Source organism: Benincasa hispida, chromosome 11 (genome assembly GCF_009727055.1).
Source record: "Benincasa hispida cultivar B227 chromosome 11, ASM972705v1, whole genome shotgun sequence".
Lineage (NCBI taxonomy): Eukaryota > Viridiplantae > Streptophyta > Magnoliopsida > Cucurbitales > Cucurbitaceae > Benincasa > Benincasa hispida.
Window position 1 is genome coordinate 78,911,931 of NC_052359.1, and position 26,777 is coordinate 78,938,707.

At 33.5% G+C, this 26,777-nt stretch overlaps 1 protein-coding gene across 9 annotated transcripts; it reads right to left on the bottom strand.

The window, feature by feature from the left end:
* Positions 1–3,826: 3,826 nt before the first annotated feature.
* On the bottom strand, positions 3,827–19,280 carry LOC120090936 (folylpolyglutamate synthase). 9 transcript variants are annotated; one of them, XR_005485613.1, is made up of 16 exons: positions 19,120–19,264; positions 17,866–18,048; positions 17,563–17,628; positions 15,323–15,432; positions 15,031–15,091; positions 14,146–14,229; positions 12,153–12,209; positions 11,980–12,040; positions 11,671–11,717; positions 11,256–11,333; positions 10,237–10,395; positions 9,209–9,541; positions 8,980–9,058; positions 7,702–7,857; positions 4,360–5,210; positions 3,827–4,273 (listed from the first exon to the last, which is right to left on the bottom strand). XR_005485613.1 is itself a non-coding variant. In XM_039048635.1 (16 exons), the coding sequence occupies exons 2-16, from the start codon at positions 18,007–18,009 to the stop codon at positions 5,151–5,153; spliced, it is 1,677 nt and encodes a 558-aa protein (XP_038904563.1). In that variant the 5' UTR covers positions 18,010–18,059; positions 19,116–19,277; the 3' UTR covers positions 5,014–5,150. The 9 variants fall into 9 exon arrangements, 3 of the variants coding, with proteins under 3 accessions (XP_038904563.1, XP_038904565.1, XP_038904564.1); XR_005485610.1 differs by having other exon boundaries at positions 3,830–4,273; positions 17,866–18,059; positions 19,120–19,280; XR_005485612.1 differs by having other exon boundaries at positions 3,830–4,273; positions 19,002–19,280.
* Between the last annotated feature and the right edge of the window lie 7,497 nt (positions 19,281–26,777).

Below are 26,777 nucleotides of genomic sequence, written 5' to 3' on the forward strand. Positions count from 1 at the left end.
CAACTCAAATCATGAACAAAAGAAAAAAAAAAAAAAAAAAAGAGAGAGAACTCTTCAATTTGGAATGAGATGCTAAAAATGAAGAACCAAGTTGCTATTTATAGGCTAGCAACTTGGTAACTCTCCAAATTACAAAATAAAATTAAATAAATACAAAGATAGAAACATTTGTCAAATTTAACTCAATTGAGTTGTTATTTGATAAAAATCAAATATAACTCATTCAAGTTTAAAAAAAAAAACTACAAATTTAACTTTCATACATATTAAATTTGTACATGAAATATCATTTTAATTTGAAGTTTCAATTCAATTTGAAACTTTCTAAACAATGAATTTAATCTACATAATTAAATTCATTTTATTTTTCAAATATTTACCAAACTTTCACTTTCTTTCACTATATATATCCAACAACTAATAGACATAGCATTAAGTCTCTTCATTCTTAGTCTCTAATATTTTCCTATCGTTCTCATGCATATTCCAATATCAGTTTATCATACTAGTTACAATTTAAAAATCTCTTTGTCAAGTAGATTTAAAAGCCTTAAAACAATTAAACGATGATCAAGCATTCAATTGAGAAAGTGAAAACATGATTAAAAGCCGAAACATTCTATTAATCATCCATAAACAATATTGAAATCAATCAATTCCTAGAACTACAAATTAGTTTAGCCATTCATATTAAGAAAATAAACCTTAAACATGTTGTACAGATATATAAAGAAAGAGATTAAAATTAGCCGTTGATCAATCCGTCACCGATAATGCATCAACGTCTTCTTCTTAATCCCACTTCAATCAACTCCACAATCAAGCTCTGAAAAAACTCTCTAAATGGCAGCCTCTCGGCCTTTGTAAAAAACCTTAAGTGACTCCCAAGTTGGATCTCCCTTCAAATGACGGTATAAAAAATTTAAATAGGGCAAAAAATCGACATAGTGCCACAGCGCTCTTTTAAAAGTTTGCGTTTGATGATTTGGAGCGCTACCTTTCCATGATGCGCAAACAATGATGGATGACAGTTAGAAGGATTTAATGACATACCAAAGATGACGGACGACATAAAATATGCACAAAAACCTCTCGAAAAAAGTGCATCGGGCACGACGCTACTGTGTGTCGTGCTGCCTTTGGTCTACACTTTTTAGCTCCCTTTTGACTCATCTTTTTCTTAGGTCAAAGTTTGACCTTTTAATTTTTTTTTTTTTTTTTTTTTTTGTCTTTTTACTCCAAATTTGGCTCGTTCTACTCCAAGTGCTCATATCCTACAAAATAGATAAATAAAGCAACAAATAATTTTTTTATGCAATAGCCTACGAAACACTTTTGAGGTTTGTTTCAATAGACACCTTATTTACTTATTTGTTTTCCAAGAAATGTACAAGAAGCTCTAAATGACCCAAATTAGTAAATAGGCGTCGTGGAGGAAATGAATTCTCTAAAACAAGGCATTACTTGGAAAATATCATAGTTGCCCAAAGATAAAAAACTATGGAATATAAATTAGTGCTTATAGTAAAGTGAAATAATCACGATAGTGTTGAAAGATATAAAACTAGATTAATAACTAAAGACAAAACTTCACTCAAACCTATGAAATCCTAATTAGGAGACTTTCGTTCTCGTTGCAAAAAAAAAAAAAAAAAAAAAAAACTCTCCCTCAAAATTCATGTCTTGCATTAATTTGGATTGGACACTTCATCAACTAGATGTTAAAAATATTTTTTCAATGAAAATTTAGAAGAGATATCTAAAAGTCTTCTATCAGGATTTGAAATCAAACTTCAAAATAAGTTTCTAGATTAAAGAAATCTTTTTATGGTCTCAAATAATCTTCAAGAGTTTGGTTAATCAAACGCTTTGGAAAAGTAGTCTCTTGTTATAAATGCCTTCAAAATCTAGAAGTCCACACCATTAATTACTCTAAAACAATAAAAGTGCTATTTTAATTGTTTGTATCTGTGTTTTATTTCCATAGGTAAAGATGGTGAAGATTTGATTAATCTTAAAAACAACTTTGAGAGTGGGTTAAAGCATATATTCGGGATGGAGTTTGCAAGATTTAAGAAAGATATTCTTTTTAGTCAAAGGAAGTATGTTATTGACTTACTTCAACAGATAGCTTTATTTGCCTGTCATGCAACAAAAACTTCTATCAAATCGGCTTGTGAGTAGACTAATTCATTCATCTCACACACATCAAATACAACATTTACATTAAATATGATGATCCAATTTTATTCACTCACTTGAACCCACTCATTTCAAAATTATGTATAGAATTCAAAGATATTTCAAAAGAATCCCATATAAATATATATTATTTGAGAAATCTGACCATCTTCAAGTTGAAGTATATATTGGTGTAGATTGAATTGGAAGTACGTTCTTTTATTGGAAGAAATTTAGTTACATTGCGTTGTAAAAAAACAAAATGTCGCTACTAGTAATGTTGAACCAAAATTCAGAGCCTCAACTATAAAATTTGTTAATGTATATAGATTAGCAAGATATTTGAAGAGTTAAAATTGTCTACAAAAATACCTATATTTGTTTATTGTGATAAAAATGTCTATAACTCATAATTAAGTTCTAAATTATAGGACAAAACAAGGTGAAGTCGACAAACATTTCATGAAAGAAAAGATCGACGTAGGTGTAATATGCACATCTCTTATCATTCAACAAAAGAAAAAATGATTTATAAATCTAAAGAACTTTCAAAATGATAATATGATAAATTGATATTAACGAGCGAACTATGAAAAATATCTAGAAACGAGTTTGTGGGAAAGTATTGAATTTTCTTTATTAATAGTAACATTATTATTTTGCAATATTGGTCGTGTAATATGCTTTTATTTATTAATTATATTTTTATAATTATTAGTTGATTGTTTTAAATAGTAAAATTGCTGAAAATATTTTAAATATAGCAAAATGTCGCTAAATCAGTGATAGACCATAATAGACTGACAATGACATTTTACTATATTTGTAAATAAATTTGCTCATTCTTCTTTATTTGGAAACGATCTTAAAAGAAAAAAAATATATTTTAAAATAGAAGAAATACAATGATTTTAATTTCTTCACAGTCGAATCTAGGGGTGGGTTTGGTTCGGTAAGATTCATTTCGATGGTCAGACCAAACCAAACCAAATTTTCTAATATGTGAAACCAAACCGAATCGCATGGAATTTTTAAAAAAATCTATGTTATGTTTTTTTTAATTGAAAAGCTATTTGATTCAATTTGATTTTAAATTCGGTTTTGTTCTTTAAATTAAAAACGATTCGGTTTTAAATTTGATTTTACTCTTTTTTAAAAATAAAAATAAAAATAAATAAATAAATAAACATATATATAGTTAAACACGATTCGATTTGGTTTCAAATTCGATTTTTAAAATTGAAACCGAGCCGAACAGAATTAATTATGTTTTAAAATTTCTTCAAACCAGACCGTACCACATTTTTCAGTTTCACTGAATTTTTGAATAGGTTCGATTCGGTTGGGGGTCGAATCAAAGACAATTTTACAAATCAACCCCAATAAATAAATAACTCCATCTAAATAGCATTATAAGAATGATTGATGACTATCTAATCCCTAAAATGATACTAAGAATGCAAATATCAAAAGTTTTTTTTATTATTTTTTTAGGAATATATAATTTCTACAGCATTTAAACCTCCATTTTATTAGTTTGCAAGGTTCAAACCTCGTGCCAACAAGAGCGTAGTTCAATTGGCATTTCATACCTCATGTTCTAAGATTTGATTCCTCCACCCCACACTTTAATTACAATACCTTTACAAAAAAATGTTCAAACCTCCGCAAAATAATAATAATAATAAATAAATAAATCTTTCACATGCGGATAGATCCAACCGGTACAAGTTTGTTTTGCCTATATCTTATTCATTTGAGCTCCGATTTGGACGATTCAAATTGCGTTGGATTCGTTGTTCCAAGCTCCCCTAAGCTTGTTTGATGATAGATCCAACAAATACAAATTTAGATCTAACAAACAACTAGGGATTGTTCCACATAGTTTATTGTTTGAAACTATAAGAAGATTTGGTATAAGATTTAGGAAGATCACATACTATTTTGAAAAATTACTTGAATCTCGATGTAATCTCTCTGAGATGTACTGAAAAAGGTCCAAAGGCCCAAAACAATTGATAAGGGTATTATTGGCCCACTCTGTTTAAGGACACACGAGAATATTCCATGAAATTCGATAAGTGCCAACACACTGGAAACATTTCAGAAAAAAATGCGATGTCAATGAACATCATATTGGAGGTGGAACTATTCGTAAAAATGTCTAAACTTGCTTACCTTAAAATTTGAGCTCTAAACTCCTCTTGTTTTGTCCGAAAACCTCCAATTTTCACCACTGACCCAAATTCAACCGAGGGCCTAACCTTCTAAGAGGAAACGAAGTGGAATATCTTATTTCCAAGGTTAAAAACTTGTACCAAACATGCTGATAGAATATCATTTTTCATTCCCACCTCTTATTCCATGAACCAAACGAGCCATTAAGGTCATATTTATGCATGATGAAATGTACATAAAAAAGATCAAGCCATGTTTTGCCACAAACCATTCTATCATCATATTTTCAATACTTCATAAATCAAAGCTCAACACATCAAATCATAAATGTCACCATGAACCTCTACCAATAGCTGTCAACCCATGAAGCATGCGTTGAGTACCCAGTTCCCATGTGTCCAACTTTCCCTTTCGTTCTTTAAGTCGAAATTCAAATCTCAATACTTGCATATTTTGAGTTGTGGTATTAAAAAGCAAAGGCGAATCCACAAAGTTGAGCATAAAAAGGATCGAAGAAGAGAATGCCATCACAAAGACCAAACCTTATTGAACAAATAAAGAATATATTACCAAAATCGCAATGATTTGAGTACCGAAGATACTAGAAAAAGATAACTTCAAAATTAATTTATTGAGGTATGAATTGAATGAAAGATAATTAAATGTGAGATGAAACAAACTAAAAGTGAAAAAAAGAAATTGTGAAGAAACCCCAACGGATGGGAAGATCCTTGAAAGTTTGAAATACCACATCCCCAACCAGTGGGGAGACCAGATGAATTGATCTAACATCACCTTTTTAATAGCTTTAGCACGTCTCCTACCAGATGAAGTGATCCAGTGACAAGAACCTGAATCCAACACAAAATTTGCTCAAGTAAATAACTATTTTCGATAATTCTTTCCCTTTTTAAAGCTTAGAAAAGAACACATAATGAACTGCATGAGATACAATTCAGAAGAACTCGACCAAGCACAAAGTAAAAGCTGATAATGGAGAAAGGTGCAGAAATATGATCAATGAAGAAAGAGAGAATGGAAGAGGAAAGGGAATGACTTAGATATCTATCCCCCAGTGACTATCCCCAACTTTCATCTACCAATGAAAAGAACAAACTATTCCCACCATCTAGTTTCACTTCAAAATTACGGAAAAGAGTCAAAAGGCCAAAAGATGATGTCAAGAAAGAAATTTCACCGCCATTCAGAGTAAGATTTAACTATATGTCAATTCAGTGAAATATCTAACCTGTAGTCTAATGGATGGGGATTCTCGAACACAATCCCTCAACAATTTTATTGCCAATGGCAAAGAAGGCATCACTGCGCTGCCACTCAAGTTGTTATCCAAAAGACTTGAGAGTGATTCCTCATACAGAGCAGGCAAACCCCGCTCACTGTCTAGCTTAAGATCCTTTTCAAATATAGCATCTGGTCATCACAAGCATACGAGATGACAACCATGTTTGATCAAGATTCAAATAGAAGAATTAAATCATAAATCATTAGTTAACTCCTTATATTAAACCACCTGTTAAAAATAGAAAGCTTTCGTGAATTAAGCATTTAATCTATCAATAGCCTTACAATGCTGTTCATTCATAAAAATTGTCAAATGAATTGCTAATGTCAAATGGAATCATTTAACGAAACCATTGCTTTGCTGCATCATCAAATATAACTATTGTTCTAGGGAAACTAAGTATAATTCACTTGCCCGTGAGTTGCACCATTTTTAATTTTTATAGCAATACAAAACCTTCAAAGTGGGCTATCACACACAGCAAGCCATTACTTTGCCGCATCATCACGCTCGGTCTGTGATTGCTTGTTGAATTTGTAGGTGTTTGTTTGGCTTAAAATAAATTGTAGCTATTATAATGGAGGAGGGCATTCCTTTGCATCGGTCATTTTGAGAGAAAGGTTGAATCTTGTGGCAAGCTGGTTTTTTTGCTGTCACGTAAGGCCTTTGGATTCAAAGAAATATCAGGATTGTTAGAGCAATTGAGAAATCCTAGGAAGAGGTGTAGTCTCTTGCTAGCTTTAATGCTTCTCCTCAACTATGAGCGTTGTCTCCAAGAACTTTCGTAATTATCCATTGTCACATTATGTACTTATGGATCGGAGCCCATTATTTTGCGCAGTTCAGTCTGATTTGGCTCCTTCAGTAGGGATCTTTCTATCCTTTTATTTTTCCTTAATGAAAGCTTGATATTCCATCTAAAAAAGAAAGAAAAAAAACTCCAAAGTCCCAAGTCAGTTATTTTGTCAATTGGGAGGGAGTCTTGTGCAGGTACATTTGGGGCCCAATTTTGTAGTAACATATAGAATCACATTCCGTTACGTCAGGCCAGGGAATATTTAGGGAGTTAAGGTGGGGGTCCAAGGGTATCCTAACAAAAGGCATTTCACTATAAAAGGTTCTAAAAAGTGAAGAGTCTGACCTCCCGAAGAGAACACTCTAATTCTTTTCCATTTTTGTATAAATGCAATCAGTACAGTGAGACATATAACTTCTATATTTTCCATCCGTAAATTCAAGCTTTACTTCAACAAAGATTTTCAATAAAATTTGAAAGCTGGAACGCAAATGAAAACGTAAGAATAACCACTGGTTGATAGAGTCGAGCTTAAACGATGGTTTATTTCAATTGAAGAACTGAAGGAGTGTTTGGAGTGTTGAATTGGTTATTATAGTTCGTAATTATTATAATCTGTGAGTTATAATAGTTTGTAGACTATTATAGTTTGTATCTAGGGTGCACTATTTTAGTTTGGGTTATAATAGTCTACGTTTTGAGTGTAGACTGTTTTAGTTTGGACAAGAAATAGTAAATACAGTAATAAAAAGAGAAAGACAGACTGAGTAAGAAATAGTACACACTGTAACAAAGCGGGATTTGATATAGTAATATTGTAGTTAAATATAGTTAATTGTAGGTTATAATAGTTGGAAACACCAACTATTATAATTCAAGCTCCAAACATGGAGTGAGCTATAATAGCCCACTCGCACTTGAAGTTGGGGCCCAAACACCCTCTTGAGAGTTTAGTATTCCCTCCCTCCGTGGTACCTAACATTGGTTATTCATATTGTTGATCATTGTAATGATTTAATATATATTATATTCCACAGAGAGAATTCCACGAATTTCTATTAATCACCTCTTTTTTCAAAGAAAATATTTAAGCTAAAGCCATATTGGAATTAAACAAACATTCACTACTTTCATAGAGAATGCACGACAGGCATAACTGCAGCATATAAAAAACAGACAAAGAACTTACATAATATAATCAATTACTGTGCATACTTGAGAACAATAAGAGAACAAATAATACCCTTTCCATGCATAATCTTCTCCCAAAGTCTCTGGAGGTTGAGTTGCCATGACAAGTCCTTGTTTATAATATCAGATGAAGTCACTGAATTACCGGAAGAGACTTTGCTATATGTTGACATGGTAGGGACGAAAAGGGCTTTTGAAAAATGAACACCTACAGATAAAAGACCTAAGTCAGAAAAATGGGCTCCAAATCTTAAAACCCTGCAAAAACTGATTTGAAAGGAAGATCAATGCGAGCATGTCTATTAACCTTTTTCCATTTATAATGAACAAAGAACACCTTTTATATTATTAAGATTTCAAAATGTGGCTGCTGAAAACGAAAATTACTTCAGAACCACCACTGTTAAGCATATACCAATGAATCAGCGTGCTAAAATTCTATCAGCAGCTTCCCAAAAATCACCACGGCCCTCTCTACTCAGCAAGATACCACGCCATAAGGCAGTTAGATCCTCAACATAAAATTTGATTGACCAGAGGGATTAAATTGGCTGCTGCAACTTGCATGGACTCTTATCCATTGCAAGCTGAATATCTTAGTCTTAGATAAAATCTGAAAGAAGAATCCTCAACTTTCTATTGTCTCCTTCGCACATTATGTCCAATATTGACTATGAGATGGTAGATATATCATGTTACATCGATTCTTTACTGTAATTGTTTCTTATATCTTTCTTATTGTTATTTTCTTCATCTTTCTCCATTGGAATTTTGTATCTTTAAGCATTTGTCTGTTTCCATTATATGAATGAAAAGTTTTGTTTCCTTTTAAAAAAAATTATATATATATGAAGATTCCAATCAGGGCTTATGCACCCAAAAGTGGAGGACAATATAACTTAAGCTACAAAGTGCCTGTATGTAAGGGGAAGAAAAATTGAATTGTGATTATTGCAGCTATTTGTGGATTATTTAGGTTGCGAAAAGTTAATAATATTTGAAGACTCAGTTTCTTGTGCCCAAAGTACTGAAGCAAAATTGTTTGCTACCTAGGTTTTTCTTCTTTTGAATAAATCTTTCATTGAGAAAAATTAAAGACTAAAAAGGGCATACAAAAAGACAGCCCAATAAAACGAGTCAAGTAGAATAAACTACACAAAAAGGCTAAAATCCAAGCCAATTGGAGATGTTTATGAAGTTTAGCAAGGTTGGAAGGTGACCTCTTCTCCCTCTCCTTTTGTACTCTCTTTTTGCAATATAACATTGCATTGTATTAGTTATATATATATATTTAAAATAAAATAAAAAGACAAGGATACAAGCATAATACCTGAGGAAGCACATGTATTCACTAGTCGTGGAAGTAATATATGTGGGTCTCTCACTTCCATGCAATTGAATAGGAGAATCTACAAATCAGGAAAAATAAATTGATCTTTTACATCATCAAAATTCAATAGGTTACCCACCGAAGTAAGAACTAGAATAGGAGGGACTCATCAATAACGCTGAAAAGAAAACCTCAAATCCCACAATATAATGTTAATTTTGGAAAATACCTGCTTTGATAACTTTGTGGACTCAGCTTCCTGCAGGACTTTTACAGGGTCATCACTTCCCGAATCTCTGTCCAAATTTTTAGCCCTAAAACAATTTAACGACTTGTGATTGCCCTTCACAACACTAGAGAACCAGTTGGCACAAGCTTCCATGCTTTCTGGACTATGAGCACCATCCAAATAGAATACCAAGTCTCCATTTGAGTTGTCAGACTGCGTTGTTGAATTAAATGACGATGTATAACAATCATAAACTATCTGAGCTCTCCCTGAAAGATTGGCAGTTGAAAGACCTTTAAGAAATGCAGCTGGTATTTTGGCTCCTTTGAAACCCTGATTTTTGCGCAAGACAGAGATAGTCACAAGGTCTAAATTATCTATGTTTTAAAATAAAAATAATAGCAATAAAAAGGTCAACTCCTCCAGATTGATTAAGACGCAAAATCCTTTAGTTCCTTAGATAAAATAGTTATCACATAACACTTTACATAATATCATCCAACATTTTGATAAATGGGGGATGCATGTACATCTGACAGGAGAAGCACATGCATTATATACAAGATGCATGTCAACATGGAGAAGGGAAGAAGAGGCCAACCAACCTAACACTTCCAATCACTATGTGGGTATTTGGGGCGTTGAGTTGGTTATTATAATTAGTGGGTGATAATAGTCTGTGTTTGGGGTGCAAACTATTTTAGTTTGGGTAGAAAATAGTAAACACTATAACAAAGAGGAAGAGAGAAGATGAGTGGAAAATAGTAAATACTGTAGCAAAAAAGATTTTGAAATAGTATTTACTATACTTAATTGTAGGCTATAAATAATTTTTATATAAGGTTATAAATAGTTGTAAACATCACTATTATATTAGGAGCCAAGTGTGCTATAATAACCCAAGTTAGTGGTCTAAATACCCCCTATATTTTCTTATTCCTAAATGCCACGACTAACAATTCAAGAAAGAAACCATCAACAGAAACACCATGAAAAGCATAAAGTAAAATATTGAAGATTAGACCAACATTTAGGAACATCCTTTCCCAGTTTCCAGTCCTCTGAAGCCAACATTTACAAAGGGAGACAGCAAGACCAGAATTAACCAACTGATGATCACCAGACATGCCAAGCTTCAATCCATCCAGCTTTTTATGGTCAAGCGGTTCAGTTACCTCTAATGGGATCTGCAACAGATAAGCATAGGTCAATGTTCAGTGAAGTTCTGTTTTATGAGTCTTCATATCCCCCAATAAAATGTGCACATTTGCTATTCTAGACATTTCTATTAATACTATACAATATCGAGAGCTGAATTTATACCACCCCAAAATAGAATTTTAGCCTATCTCTATGAAAGTCTCTTCAGCCACATTTGGGCTTTATTTATTTTCTGGGGTAAGAGATGATTTCATTAAATAAAACTATAAAAGAAATACAAAAGTATAAGGGGATAGCAAAGAGTTACCTAAAAGATTTCCAATTGGTATGCATGAAAGATCAAACATAATTACAAAATAACTTGAAGCTCATACATGATACCAACAATAAGAACCAGAAAGCATAGTAAAATCCAGCAACGTGCTAAAAGAGAATACCGCGACTCCGCAAGCATTAACCTAGAGGATTTTCTTCTGGTAAAACCGAAGAAATTTCAATAAGATGCTGATCAGTGTGTCATTGCTCTACTAATACCAACACACATTGATGCAAGGCTTTTATCACTGTTATACATAGGTATATGTAATATGTATGTATGTGTGTGTGTGTGTGTGTGAATATTGGCATAGAAACCCGCTTTTATCACTGTTATAACATGAATCAAAACTCTTAACTACAAGATCCTTAAACTTTTTAAAAGAAAGATCTACAAGTATTTCATTGCTCAATTACTTGCTCCAGAATGTCGTTGAAATAGAAATCCATTTCATGATTTCACTCAAAGTTCACAAATACTAACATGCAAACTCGAGAAACACGAAGCTACTTATAAGCCAAAGATTAGCTTGAGTCACATCTACTCTTCTTGTGGGAAGAAGAAAATTACCATCAACTCACGTGCCTTCTTCTGGATAACATCCATTGCTTCCGGAAACTGTGGTACTGTGAATGCAGGAACTTGAGGCTTTACATGGACACAAGATGTGAAGCTGACTCAGAATATGAGTGTAAATCAGGTGTGGTTCGAAATATATTTATATTTGTTTCTTTAAAACTCCAAAATTTTGTATACTCAAAGTAGAAATATTGTAGTGATTGACATATTTACACTCATCCACTAGAGAAAAATAAACAACAGTCATGCATAACACTTGGTGCACCATTGCTGCATTTTATTCTTCAAAAATGCGATTAAAAAATCAGAGTAGAATACTACCCTGGGTGGTCATATTTAAACAAACAAAAATAAAATTAAAAAAAAAAAAATCATGTTATTGCAATTGCTTACATTGACACTGTACCTTGAGAATTCCAGCCTTGTGTGAAGCAATCATCCCAAGCGAGTTTCCTGGAATATGTGTCACTGTCAAAATCTGGTTTAAGCAACCGACCCTAAATCCACAGGTAATTCATTCTTGTCTCACATATGAATGCCCAAACCAGATTTATAGCAATTTGACCATTAATTTGTTTCAAACATTCATACTGCAAGTCTGCAAGTCATCTCCATCTCAGCACTTGAATGGTTTTCCCCGTAAAATGAACATGAAAGAATTTAAACCTAGAAAACTGAAGGTAGAAAAACTTAATGACAAGTAAAAAAGATATGCCTAATATCTCCATGTGGTCCATCCCGAGCGAAGTGATGCCACAGACTATAGGTTCTTCAATCTGCACAACAACCACTAACTGAGCAATGTTTCTAAATTTTAAGATTTCATAATTACTAGGCTTCGGTATCTAAAACTTTTGGAATAAACCTATTCTAATAAGCAGAGCATACCACATTTGTTGAATCGTACGTTCCCCCAAGACCAACTTCAATTATTGCAACATCAACCTATTCAGATAAAATGGGTCATTAATTCCATAATGAGAAATAAGAACAGAAAAAGGAAATCAAGAAGGAAGATAATCATGTAACTCTCCAATCCAAGTTACTAAATAGTAAATATGAACATGTTCAGAAAAACTAATCGTGAAATTGATCAAGTTTAGAATGTTGTTAACTGGTTGGGAAAGAGCTTCTTTTGTAGGAAAAGAACAAGTAGATTCTACAAAAAAATCATTAGTTGAGCAAAATGAACATAAGTTTGAAACTGAAGGGGCACAGGTTAAACACTTATTAAGCTCGCGCACTCATGAAATTCAGTGAATTATCAAACACATCTTTACTAGTTGAGAATCAATTTTGGACATATTTACTTTTTATATAATTTAAAAATTAGAAACTTGTCCCAAATAATGAAAGCTAATATTTTTTATACATTTGATTACTCTCGTAAAATGTAACTAGAATTAATATTCCAAAAAAAGAAAATGAATCACGTTAAATCAAAGGCAAACTTTTATGAAGAAAAGAATCAAGAAGTAACAAATGGGATCTCCAACCGGTGAACAGCATACTAAGAGAGTAGTTAAAAAACTCTTTAATCTATCGCCTCTGAAAACATTCTGATTTCTCTCTATAATGTAAATGTAAATGTAACCACTATAAAAGCATACTTGGTGTAAATGTAAAACTTTTACCGCTCTTATAATCTATCACCTCTTTTGACCAATGGACAAATATTGTGCAACTCCTTTAGTCATGGGCACAAGCTCTTCTTTTTAATCTCATACATCAATGAAATTTGTTTCTTAAAAAAAAACAATAATAGTGATGTAAATTCCACTAGCCTTGTTAATAATTTTGTTTATATTTTTTCTTTGAAGAAGAAGAAAGAGTAACAATAATGAAAATAACAATAAAAAGCCTAAATATAATAAGATAGTAAGATTTTTGCTGCCAAAAGATAATAATGTGTGTCCATATAAAGAAATAACTTCTGAAATAAATCTCCTTGCTGCCAAAAAACTATAGAAAAAGGCTAGGCGTGCCCAAATTAAAAAAAAATAATAAAAATACATAATGGACATGTAATTTGGTATGGCCAGACATATCTGTGTCAGACGTGTGTTTGACATACACTTTGCCTAAAATAGAGCATCAATGCTTCATAACTAACTTTAGATATCCTTTTTGATAAGACGTTACTTCGGATGTATTTGAAAACTTTTTACACATGACATTGTATCCTAAATACTTATCATTAAATAAAACAAAATTTTAGCAAGAGAGTTATTGAAGTTTATATACACTGATTCGTACATCAAAGAGTTGACGATTATTGAAGGAGAAGAAGAAATGGGCATTAAAGATGGAAAATCACTAGATGGTGCATTGAAGAAGAGGAAGATGCCTTTTTCTGTTACATGTTAATAATTTCAAATTCATACATAACTACGGATAATCTATTTATGAGCATCCGTGTCATAACTTTTCTAACTTGGCTCCAACAAAGAAGAAATTCAAAACAGAGACAAAAAAAATAACAATCGAGTCAACCACCTTTAGAAAATAAGGCTTTCTTCCAAGACAAAGAAAGTTTTTGCCAGACAACACTTGGCCATACTATTTTCTGAGAGAACAAAGGCTAAAAGGTTCGAAGAACCTTATTTAAGCTTGCAGAGGACTGCTTCCCTGCCATCTCTATTATTTCAACATTCATGATAATATGTTGGAAAGGAATAGAGAGGCTAGAAACAGAAAATTGTGAATTCTATGTAAGGTTATCATGCTATGACATTCAAAGTCCATGCCACTGAGGATGTTCGATTCTTGCACAAATAGTAAGTTCTTGCTGAAAAAAGAACCAGGGAATCTGGGCAATCATTGCATGCAACCCCTAACTGTTTAAAATAGGAGCCATATTAACTGAACTAAAGTGATTTACCTCTTCATCTATGAATATTTTAAAAGCCAACAGTGTTAGGAACTGAAATAGTGCAGGCATTGGCAGATGCTCTGTAACATTTTCCTGCAAATTAACATCCAAAATCACAAAATTGAAGGCTGTAATTTGCAAGCTGGTGGAAGAGAAAAATTATGCATGTACACATTGTAGAATTGTAATTTGTACCCTTGAATTTTTTTTCTTTCTTTACATCTATAGTGCAGAGTTTGTTTCTTGTCAAAAAAATTAGGAAATAACCACTAGAGATCCAGATAGCTATGCCATTTGAGGACAGAAAATAAAAGTATTTGAAGCTCAAGCTAGAACATCAGCCATTATGAAATAAAATGTCAATTTATTATTCACATATGATTTGACTGAATTATTAAAATATTCAAATATTGGAGTTTCACAAACTCTGTTACCAGCTATTACTCCAACTCACTCCTAAATGCAAGAAGATTGGTATCTGTACTTCACTCCCAAGTGACTGACTCGTCAATTCCGAATAAACCCAACAATTTAGCTGAATTTAATCTTTATGTTTTTGTATTGGAAACATCATAAGAAAATTTCATCAGTAATCAAGAAGGATACAAGAGATTATGAACGGGACCAACTATATGTGGGTAATTACCAAAGTGGGTCAGTTGTGTAAATGCATATGTAAGTAGAATTGTCATTCGATATTTTCCCGTGCAGATCTACGGTTGGCTGACATATATACTTATTGTAGTTCTTATAAATCATGACTGCATGGGCATACAGATGGGAAATATTTTTCTGCTCTTGGAGGAAAAAGAAAAAGAGGGGAAAAACGCTTAGCTAGAGCCTGCTTCTAATGGCTTTCAAGAATCAAATTAAACTAAGGGATAACAACAATACCTTTAATTGTGTCCAGCAGGCCCAGAAGTACCTCAGAAATTTATCCTCTGATATCTCCAATCTGATTGTTCCATTCAACGTGAGATTGTAAAAATAAAGCAAGAAACATGACTTCAACAAAGTTAATGAAGCATGAAAATAACAAGTAAACGTAGAGATTCTTAATAATTTCTCCGTGTTCACTTGTACATGATATCTGTGCATGATGTTTGTGTTTTATAATAGAAAGAGAGGGATGGGTGAGGTAAGCTACATTTTTGCTAAATACCAACATAAATATTTCAACACTAACCCATTTACGCGAAATCTTTCTCGCACATCAATGAGATGAGGGGAAGTGAAGAGTCCAGTTTGAAGACCACATTCCCGTAAAATTGCTTCACAAAAGGTGCATGTGGAACCCTGAATTCATACAGATGAGATGAAGATGAAAAGAAGATCAAGTAACATTGCAACACTGAGTCATGCTTATTCTTTAACCAGGTTTTGAGGTTACATTTTCTGCATCAGTAAGATATGAATGATGGACCAAAATTCTTTATTTTACTTTGGATAGCCATTAGACCATCACAACAGAGTTATCTTTTGGTCTACAAATTTTCTCTGCCTTCATTTTTAGTTCACATTTAGCAAACTTATGTCAAAAATCGTTGCAAGAAAACTAGCCAACTCATTCATTGTACTGTTAAGGAAAACGTTGAATGCAAAATGAATGATGGCTAACATGCAACTTTTCTACAAAAGAAGATACTTCTTGTTGATATAGTCAAAAGATACCAACAAAATTTAATGTCTCAGGAGGAATTAACAAAAAAACACCCCGAGCTTTCAGGAGAATATTTGGGAAACATATGTTTTGTATGAAATATTAACAAAATCGAACCCCCTAGCTTTAGAGGATAGAAAAAAATTGTATCGTAGGCTAGAAGATCATTAAGAGACTAAAAGGTAAAAAGTTCAAAGTTCTCCACTTCTCCGGATATGCATACTCCTACATAAGTCTAATTCATTGTGAGCACAATTACATCAATAAAAACCATAACAAAATGATCTCCTTAATATACTACTTTTCCTTACAGACAGGTCATAGTGAAGATATCACAATCAGCACCTTATTCCAATCAAAGCTAAAATTTACCCTCTTGATTTCCTTCAAACAAAAACGAGTATCCAACCCTCTTGTGGATCTTGAGCTGTTACATTTCGAAAATCCATCCACTTCATCATTCTTTGCATTAAACATTAGTTATTTCCTAGTGGTGTTCTCTCTCTCATTTGCAACTTGCTTAATGACTCCACTCAATTCCCGCACACCCAAAACCATCACTTATCCAAATGTTCGCCTCTTTCCCCTTCCCTCTACACCATCCAAAACTCCGTGCATTCTGAATCCTTTGCTACATCATCAACTGTGCCACCCCTTTAGCAAGCACCACAATGGTCCTTTATCAGGTAGTAACGTATTGTACCTCCTAACCATCCTTCCTAATCAAGACTCAACTCATTAAATGAAGGAAAAAAATACATTTTTGTCCCTAGGTTGAGTCTAGTTTCCATAAACATTTTTACCCCTAGGTTTTGAGTTTAATTTTCATTAGGTCCCTAGATTTCAAAATGTTACATTTTTATCCTTGAGTTTTGAAACCTAGGGGCCAAAAAATTAAACTTAAGGCTCAAAGGTAAAAGTGTAACATTTTGAAATCTATGGACAGCATAGGGACCACAAGAGTGTTTTTTCCCTTTAAATTAACAAAAAATTGATACAAAATGCTCAAAGAAGTAAAACGAGGTAGCAATCTCTACCAATTTCCGGAAATTCATTCCCTAGCCTGATGCTATTTTTTAATACTCTTACTCTCTTTCCCCTTATGAGACCTACAGTTGCATTATGCTATTGAAAGAATTCACACTAAAATTGAAATTAATTTTAATGAATTAAATAAATAAATAAGGTCATCATGTCATCTCAACTTACAATACTTCACTCCTTCCTTATCTTGTTCGGATAGCTCACTCCACTTTGAGCACAAAGAAAACACACGAGAGGCTTATTATTTCCAATCATCTCTCTTTCTTTCTTTTTTTAGTTGGCTCCTTTTGTTAGATTTTTCATGATTCCTTTTTCTTTTGACATTCGTAAGTGTCTAGGAGAGGTTAGTTTGCCAATAACTTGACTACTCTCATGAGACAACCCATGGCCTCTACGACATTTGGGTGCCAAGAAAACTCATAGGATAATGACTCTTAAGTAGGTGACCATCACTTATTCCCACTAAGTCCTTTATTATACCCCTGTCCCTTATTGACCATTTAGGCGAAACCATGATGGTTATCTTTTATTAAAAAAAAATTTCATTCATTTATAAAATTATAAATACTTTTGAATTGAAATAAATAAATAATGTAAAAATCTTATTTGATTGAGACAACAAAGAGGTTATGAAATAAATGATACTCCAATGATCTTATAAACCAAGTGTTTTTCCTCAACTTCAATATATATAAGCAATGTTAAGATATCAAATACAATACCTTCCCCTTAGTTCCTGCCACGTGAATAATTTTGAGTTTCTTTACACATTCTTCTATGTCTAGAATCTGCAAAAGAAACATAAGCATTGTGATCTAATCTGTAGAAGGATGTTCAAGTATTATGATCGACAATCTCAAATTATCATTTCCACCTCGTAGCAAAAGTAAATATTTAGAAAGAGCAACCACACTAAACAATTGACCCACGAGAATTTTTATCACGTATTCACAATATCAGATCAGCAATATTGACACATTCTCTTTCATGATTTCTTCACTGGAGACAGATAGCAGAAAGGTTACCTCAACATATTTTCTCATCCTCTCTAATTTCTCCTCGTTACGGATTGCAGAAACCATTTCTCCACGTCTTTTCTGTGTTATCAAGGAGGAAAGTGCTTCCATAGCAGATTCATAGGAAGACGATTGAGGCAAATTGTTTCTCATCTTTTTTTCCGAGGAAAAGCCTTTTTGCCTTTCTGAAACCTATCAAATCACTAAAAACAAATAAGATTTTGAGAATCTCATACTCAATAATAAAAAATCATATGGAGAAATTGCCGAAGAAGATTCCAAATCTTTCTATTTACACAATCCTCACAAACCAATGGAGAGATGGAGATAGAAAACCAAGGAGTTTTGAGAAGGAAAGAGATGGTTCATTACTGAATATCCTCCAAGACATCTCATTCCATCCAGTGTTATCTAGAGCATAAGGCACAAGAGTAATAGTATTTCGAAACCTAAGAACAAGGTGCAAAAAAGAAGTGCAAGCATCGGGGAGGCAAGACACATAGTATATTAAGAAAATACTAATTTATAATACGAGAATAACAGTGTAGTATTTTGAAGTGGGAGAGAAGGAATAACTAAAGAAATGAAAGCTTTACCAAAGGGATTGTCAGTTCTTTTTACTGTTTTTTCATGATGCAAAATTAAACACCCTTTTAAACATTATAGTTTATCCTTTTTAATTACCAATTGCCAATCTCTTTTGTAATCATCTATAGGTGTTTTGGAGTTCTCCCATCAATGAAATGTTTCTTTATTCAAAATAAATAAATAAATAAGCAGGGGAAAACTTCAAGCTTGTGCTAACGCTCTAATGAATAGATGGCTATCTAAATCCAAAATCTTAAGAATGAAATGGTGTGAACTTGGAGGAGCAACTTCGGAGACACTTTCCAATTATTCTAGAGACGAGTGATTTCAAATGGGGTCTATCTCTAATGCTTTCACATTCTAAACACGCCCATCAGCTATCAATCAATATTGATAACATTAAGAACAAGAAGATGATTACTGTGTTTTTAAGCTAGATTAGAAATTAAAATCTGATTTATTTGCACAAAATTCAAACTAAAATGTCGACATATACTCCGATTTCTCAACACGACAAAGCATCGACAGATAAGTATAAGAATCCAGCAATTCCATACCACTCAGTTTCTTCCCAGTCAGTAGAAAACAAGATTATGAAGCTAACATTGCATACACAAAATCACAACACGAAGTGGCAGAGTGAGAGGAGAAAAGGAAAAAGTTATGCGTACAGACACAGAAATGCAGAAGAATTGGTGTGAGGGCTGCAGTCAGATTGAGGAGACTAGAAGAGATAAGCCGCCATGCGCAAGTATCCAAATCCGGGTGAGCAATGAGAATATAATAGAAATTGTAGAATATGTCCCTGCTTTTTGGCCGTTGAAACTCGTGTCAAAGATGAAGTTCGATATACGGTTTAAAATATCCATTTCGACGTAAATATAGAAGTCTTACTTCACAGAAATTTCAATCAAAATATTGATAAAACGACGAATTCGACACATTAGAGGCGTTCAAATAATGATAAACTCGAACAATTCCGACTATCCAATCTAAAATATAAGAATTGAGTTGGGTTAGTTAAATTATTTCTATTTTTATTGAGTTAGATTAGATCGCTAAAAAAAATTGGGTTACCCAAATAAAATATATTATACATATATCTCTTTGTTTAAAATTGGATTATTAGAGGAATGAGTGGCATTTAACGAACGATTTGTGAAGGGTCATCACTTGGTCATATGGACCATGCGAAGAGTAATGGAGTGACCAGATGGTGGATATCTGGTTGCTCACGTACCCTTAGTAGGGGAATGGGTTCTCAATTAACATAAGGAAATTAATTATTTGTGATATAATTGATTTGATGTATTAAATATATTAATTGGAGGAATTTATATAAATATTATTTATATTAGATACCATAAAATAGAAAAAGAATTATGGTTTATATATTTTATATGATGAAATATTAAAACTATAGGTTATAAATATAATATAATAAGTTGGTTATTATATTTATTTATAACATATTAATTATATGATAATTAATTATTCTTTTTCTCTAATAACCGAATTGAGTGGGAGGTTATTAAATTTGTTATCCAAATTAGTAAGTTGATGATTCATTCGAAATAATCTCACAAAAAGGGATTTTATTAAGCAATAGCATAGAGAGAACATACATGATCGAATTGACTATACGATAGTTACTCGTTTACTCGCTAAACAATGAGTAGTAAAGTCTATATGATAGGCTTCCATTTACTAAATGAGTATTTTGTCTATACGATAGACAAAATTCATCTTTTACTTACTCGATTGTCTACTTCTTGCTTTCAACAATCTAAAATCATACAGAGCCCACAACTCCTGGATTCTCACACGTAACCATTTCCGTTCGAGGATTGAGTTGAACTCGATTGTGATCAAGGTGCATCTAGTCATTCGTTGAGATCGTGTTTTGATCATTGCATTTGAGTTCGTGCTGATTGAACAAGTTGCTAAACGATCGAGAGATACTTGAAGAAAAGTTTTTCAAAGGTTTGCATACTCTATCCTTTGTATCTTCATATTAAGTAGCATGCTGTAATTTCTGATTATGCATAATCGTTTCTATGTGGACTGTAATTGTTGTGTTCTTTCTCAATGGAATTTGGAACGATCCGCTTCCGCTCAAAGAATGTCTATTTAGATTTCCTCCATGAACTTGTATAGCCTAGATGCTTGGTTTTGTCACAATCATTGTTGAATATATTGCTTTCGATGTGTTCCATGGAATGTCTAGCCAAGATCTACAAGAGGCAATAGTAGTTGAATGTTTGATGGCTATCCTAGGATGCACTAATTATTTGAAAGCTATCTTAACAATTAATCAATGCAATTGAACCCTATAACCTAATGCGCATGTTTTCTATTCTATATGGCTGCTATCGAACCCAATAGAAGTAGGAGCATGTAAGTTGATTAGGGTTTGGCCTTTCCAACCTTAATCGATAATTAGGACGCTCTCTCAACTAGGTTATTGCTAGTTGTCAACCTTTGTAGATGCTAGCTTGATCGAGTTGAGCGAGTAGTTGCGAGCATAATCCAATTGCCAATAAACTTTTACAATTCAATGATAGGAATTGCATTGAATGTCTAATTTGAATTAGAAACAAGATCATTCCTTACTTGTCTAAGTTCATCTTTTATCTTTTGATTTCGGGTATTTTTTGTTCAATTTTATCAACCTCCCCCCTTGACAAAAAATCTCTATGAGTTTAAAAAGATTATAGCAGAATTTAAAATTCAAGGTGACACTATTGGGGCAGACAATGAAGTTTTTGTGCTTCTAAATTCACTTCCAGAAACATATAAAGATGTAAAAACAACCCTAAAATATGGGAGAGATTCGGTAACTACTGGTACCATCATTTCGATAGTTAAAAATCAAAGAAATAGAGTTAATGTCAAACAAAGAAAAGAAACCTAGTGCAGTGGGACTATTTGTGAAGGCAAGACCAACCATCATAACAAAGAGAAGGGCAAACAAGTTTCTACAAAAGAAAACAAGGAGAAGTCTAAAATTAGATGCAAATACTGCAAAAAGATTTGACATCTAATCAAAAATTGCAGAACTTTGAAATGGAAAAATGAGCAGAAAAATAAAATTTAAAATAAAAAAAACCAGTCAGCACAGTCAGGAGAAGCCTCAGTAAGGGAAGATTCTTTCTTTTTTTCAGATGCCTTAACCACCTGAAATCAAAAGGAAAAAATTGAAGAACCACAAAGAACCTTGATTGGGTTCTTGATTCAGGGTGCTCTTTTCATATGATCCCTAACAAGGACTGGTTCAACACTTACAAAAAAATGGTTGGAGGCAAGTCTACATGGGTAACAATCATTCATGTCTTGTAGTTGGCATTGGCTCAATTTCCCTAAAATTAGAAGATGGGATAGTGAAGCTGCTCAAAAATTTCAGACATGTGCCCAAGTTAAAGAGAAATCTGATCTCATTGGGTATGCTTGACTCAATTGGCTGTGAATACAAAGGGAAAAGAGGCTACATTGAAGTTTTGAAAGACTCTATGCTAGTCTTTAGAGGGGTAAAGATAAATGATGTATATGTGGTTCAAGGAGTTCAGAAAATGCAGTCTGCTTTAGTTGTAACTGTTGGGGTTGATGGCCTAAAGTCTCGTGTCCTGTAGTTTGTAAACAATTTGTACGAACGCTTATGATGTACAATATATGATATTTACTTCACTTCTTGATTTTGTTCATTTGGATGTTTTATTTGCTTTATCATAAACCAATAAACTAAAATCTCTGGTTGTCTTTATGTAACTTAAGTATGTATGTGGTGACATACAAGTGGATCATATCCTAAGTGATAACCAAAATTGTCTGTAGTATATGGATATAGGAGGGAAACCTTATCCTGGTAAGCTACGGTTGCGGCCCATTTTGTGGAATAGTTACAAATGTTGTGACTTGTCACAGATGGTCTGATCCTGATCATTCTTGTAAGGGATATGTGAGTGAGGGTGTCCTATACAAAGAGTTTGTATAAAACTTGACCACAAAGTGTTAACGTCTTGTTATATAACATTGTTCATGATAAAGACTTCACTTCACTAGGATGACCATAGATAACATGACCTCAATCCTGAGTGAGTTGGGAACTCCTGCCATTGAGGATGATTCTTTGATTTACATGGGTGCGAGTGGCCATGTCGCCGACTCAAATCTACCACTTTGGGGATTCGTCTGATTTAGGAGCTGGGAACTCAGCTACACAAGATGGAATTTACTCATTCCCTGATGCAGGGGCAAGTAGATAGATAAGGGTTGATTCTAGGGCTTGAACGATGTGCACTATACACCTTCTCATGGTCTGAGAGGTGTTCACACATAGTAGGACAATGTTATATTGCTCATTAGAGGGATCAAAGGTACTTAAGGAGTGAGATGTAACTACAGAGCAAAACGGTAAATAGGCCCAATTGTAATTACCAGCATCTGTGAAGTGTTATTGTACTCATGATTGGTTATATCTGATGGACACATAAATATATCTGTGGTAAGAAAAGTTCAATTGTCGGTCTTTAGTGGAATACCTGATAGTTAACAGATGGTGGATCTTGTGCCTAAAGAGTTTAGTCAGCTATTCACGTACCATTGGAGCTTCGAGCCATAGGTCCATAAGGTCCCTTGGTAGCTTAGATACAAGTTGAGAATCAGTTTTTGGGTTAGTTTGAAATGTTCAAATTGACAAGAGGATGATATAATTGAACTGGTTAATTATATATGATATGATTGAACTGGTTAATTATATATGATATGATGAACTGGTTAATTATATATGATATGATTGACTAAATGTATGAAATACATTAATTGGAGAAAATTGGATATAAATATGATTTATATCAAGTAGAGGAGAAAACACTATGGTTGATATATGATATCAAACTATAGGTTATGAATATAATATGATTATATTTATTATTTTATTAATTGGACGGTTATGAGATAATTGCCCATCGTTTTCTCCAAATTCATACGTTATTGGGAAGTTCAATTCAATTCTAGTAACTGAAGAATAAAATGAATTTTTTTTTCATTTTGTAAAAGAGACACATAATTGCTCACGATGTGATAAACATTTGATCCACAGTGTTTGAGAGCTTATACGATAGTCTACCGTCCACTAAACGATTGCACACCCGCTTCCATGCTTTCCTAAACGATTGCTTAGCGCTTGTGCTGATCTAAACGATCGTATAGACGATCGCCTAGCTTTTACTTCACGATTGTGTACCGCGCATTAAACGATCAAGTACCTGACTATACGATAGTCTTTTCATTCTCCTACTTGTTTAATCTTAGTACACGATTGCCTTTCCTCCTCACCTCTACCAAATCCAAACAAAGCCCACCCTTTGGATTCTCACTCAGAGGATACTAAGGGCTCCGAGTAGTGGTGTCGTCCTCGTTTGCTGTTGTTCGTGCATAGCTGTTCGCTAAGATGACCGAGGTGTTTTTGGACGATTACTTGTTGTTAGCGAAAGCGAAAGGTCGTTCATGGAGAGAGCGAGATTTCAAGTGAAGAAAAGTCTTCAACTAGTATGTTCTCTCAATCTCTTGTTTTTATCCTTTAAGCATGCCAGTAATTTAGTGTTATCAATGCATATTTGTTTGTTTGAATGTATATGTGTAAATTCTGTCACAATGAATTGGAAAGGTCCACTTTCGCTCATAGGTACTCTTGTATAAGAGTTCCTTCAGTAACATCTAAAGAGCCTAATGAAGGAGACCTTTGGCATAAAATATTTTCACACATAAATGTCGTAGGCCTTCAAGCTCTAGCCAAATAAGGAATCCTACCTAAAGAAGTTCACGAAGACCTATCCTTTTGTGAACATTGTGTAATAGGGAAGGCTATAAGGCAGAGTTTCACTAAGGCTCAGCATAAACTAAAGCAATCCTTGACTATGTGCATTCAGACCTATGAGGTCCCTCACCTTTCGAATCCTTGAGTGGTGCCAGGTACTTCCTAACATTTATTGACGATTTCTCTAGGAAAAGCTAAATATATTTTTTCTAAAACTAAAGACATTGTCTTTGAGAAATTTAAAGAATGGAAGATTATGATTGAAAGACAAATAGGCTGCCAAATTAAATGTCTTAGAATAGAAGAATTCAATGTTTTTTATATACAACAAGGAGTAATCAGACATAGAACAGTGAGGTATACACCTCAACAAAATGGGGTGGCAGAGAGGCTAAACAGAACTATACTTGAAAGAGTGAGAAATCTCCTATATGATACTATCCTACTAAAGAAGTTTTGGGCTGGAGCAGTCTCCTATACGGTCTACACACTCAATAAATGCCCCCATGCCTTACTGGATCTGCTTACTCCTAAAGAAAAGTGGACCAAGCACCCACCTAATCTAAGTAACCTAAGGGTTTTTGGGTGCATTGGTTTTGTACACCAGAGTAAAGGAAAATTGAATGCCCGAGCAGTCAAATGCATGTTTTTGGGGTTCACTGAAGGAGTGAAAAGTTTCAAGCTTTGGCAACCTATTGAGAAAAAGTGTGTAACTAGCAGAGAAGTTATTTTCAGGGAAACAGAAATGTTTATGCAGAAAACTAATACTGCTAAACAAATACCTGAAGAGTTGACCAATAAAATTGAGGTAGAGAATTCACTTATGCCTGCATTAGTTCCCTCAAGCTTAAATCCTGAAGATACTAGTGGCTAGATGTTTCAACATGAAAAAGAAGAAGAGACAACCACTGATATTGAGCAAGAGAGACTAGACCTAAGGGATTATTCCTTGGCTAGAGACAGATAAAGGAGAATAATAGTAAAGGAACTCTAACACTAGAGAATCGATGAGCAGAAGCAGATCATTCTAAATCCCATTGTGAAAGAACATCAATATTTACAATCTAACACAGAACAATTATGCATCAAGTCAATTACAGCATGCTTCATAAAATTAACACTAAGAGAACGAGTGAACACGCCCTTGAACAACTTTTCTTCTCGTATCCCTCGATTAAACTCAGGAACATGTTCAACTTCACGAACGCAATGTGAACAAACCAGCAAACTACACGAATTGGTAGAATCTCGAACACAATCGTGTAACACTCGACCTCGACCCTCAAACAGCAATTTGACACTACCATGAGGCTATCTTGGTATTCTCGGTGTGAGAATCCAGGAGGTGTGGGCTCTGTATGGATTTGGTAGAGGGAAGAATGAACTGAACGATCATGTAGACGATCGAGTAAGTGGGAGAAGACTAAAGTTTATCGTATAGACTTGGATACTTGATCATTTAGTAACGAGTGACTAGCGTATAGAATACTCGTTCCTTGATCATTTACTCTCTCAAAGCTATCGTGTAGCTTTTTCTTTTATGCACATTCGATTATGAAAAAATGAAAACGATTTTCATTTTATCCATCAGTTACCAAAAGCTGACTATAACTTCACACTAAGTCGGTTATTAAGAGAAAAACCAATAATTGATTTAATTATAAATAAATATAATAACTAATTTATTATATAAACCATAGTTCTTTTTCTCCTGTATGACATTTAATATAAATCATATTTATAATAATTCCTCCAAATAATATATCTAATACATCAAACCAATTATATCACATATAATTGAATCAATTTAATTATATCATATATAATCAAATTCCCTCTTGTTAATTTGAACACTTCAAACTAACCCAAAAACTGATTCTCAACATGAATCCATTGAGCTACTAAGGGGACCTTATGGACCTGTAGCTTGAAGCTCCAATGGTACGTGAATAATTGACTAAACTCTTTAATCATTTTGTCCACCATCCGTTAACTATCGGGCATTCCACTAAAGACCGATAGTTGCACTCTTCGCACTATAAATATATTTTTGTGTCAATTGGATATAACGAATCAACAGTACGATGACCCTTCATAAATTGCTCGTAAGTACAGTTGGGTCAATTTACCGTTTTTCCCCTGTAGTTACATCTAACTCCTTAAGTACCACTGATTCCTCTAATGAACAATACATCATAGTTTCACAATTCACAATGGCGCCAAAAACTTGATGCGTTATGAATTGTGATACGATTATGGTATGATTTTGTGGTGGTATGTGTTATGCGATGCAAGTTTTCCTAAAAGACCCAAGTATAAGCCTCACTAGGTTTTCTGGTAAGTTCAGGGTTGAACATAGGGACTACTGAGTAAATATGCGACAGTTGCTTCGATTCTCTTGCTGTGGTGAAAACAAATAAGTTGGATGGTGTTTTGATTAAGAATATTTCCTATGCGACGGAGTTCGAACGAAGAGTTGATAAAATCAAGAGTTACAATGAGTATGCGATGAATGGGT

What these genes read in the sequence shown, in the direction of transcription:
- LOC120090936 (XM_039048635.1), bottom strand. Translation starts at nt 18,009, where the DNA reads ATGAGAAACAATTTGCCTCAATCGTCTTCCTATGAATCTGCTATGGAA. An exon ending in GGATGAGAAAATATGTTGAG is followed by an intron (nt 17,629 to 17,865) that starts GTAACCTTTCTG and finishes TTTCTTTTGCAG; the next exon opens with ATTCTAGACATAGAAGAATG. An exon ending in CGTACGATTCAACAAATGTG is followed by an intron (nt 12,041 to 12,152) that starts GTATGCTCTGCT and finishes GTTGTTGTGCAG; the next exon opens with ATTGAAGAACCTATAGTCTG.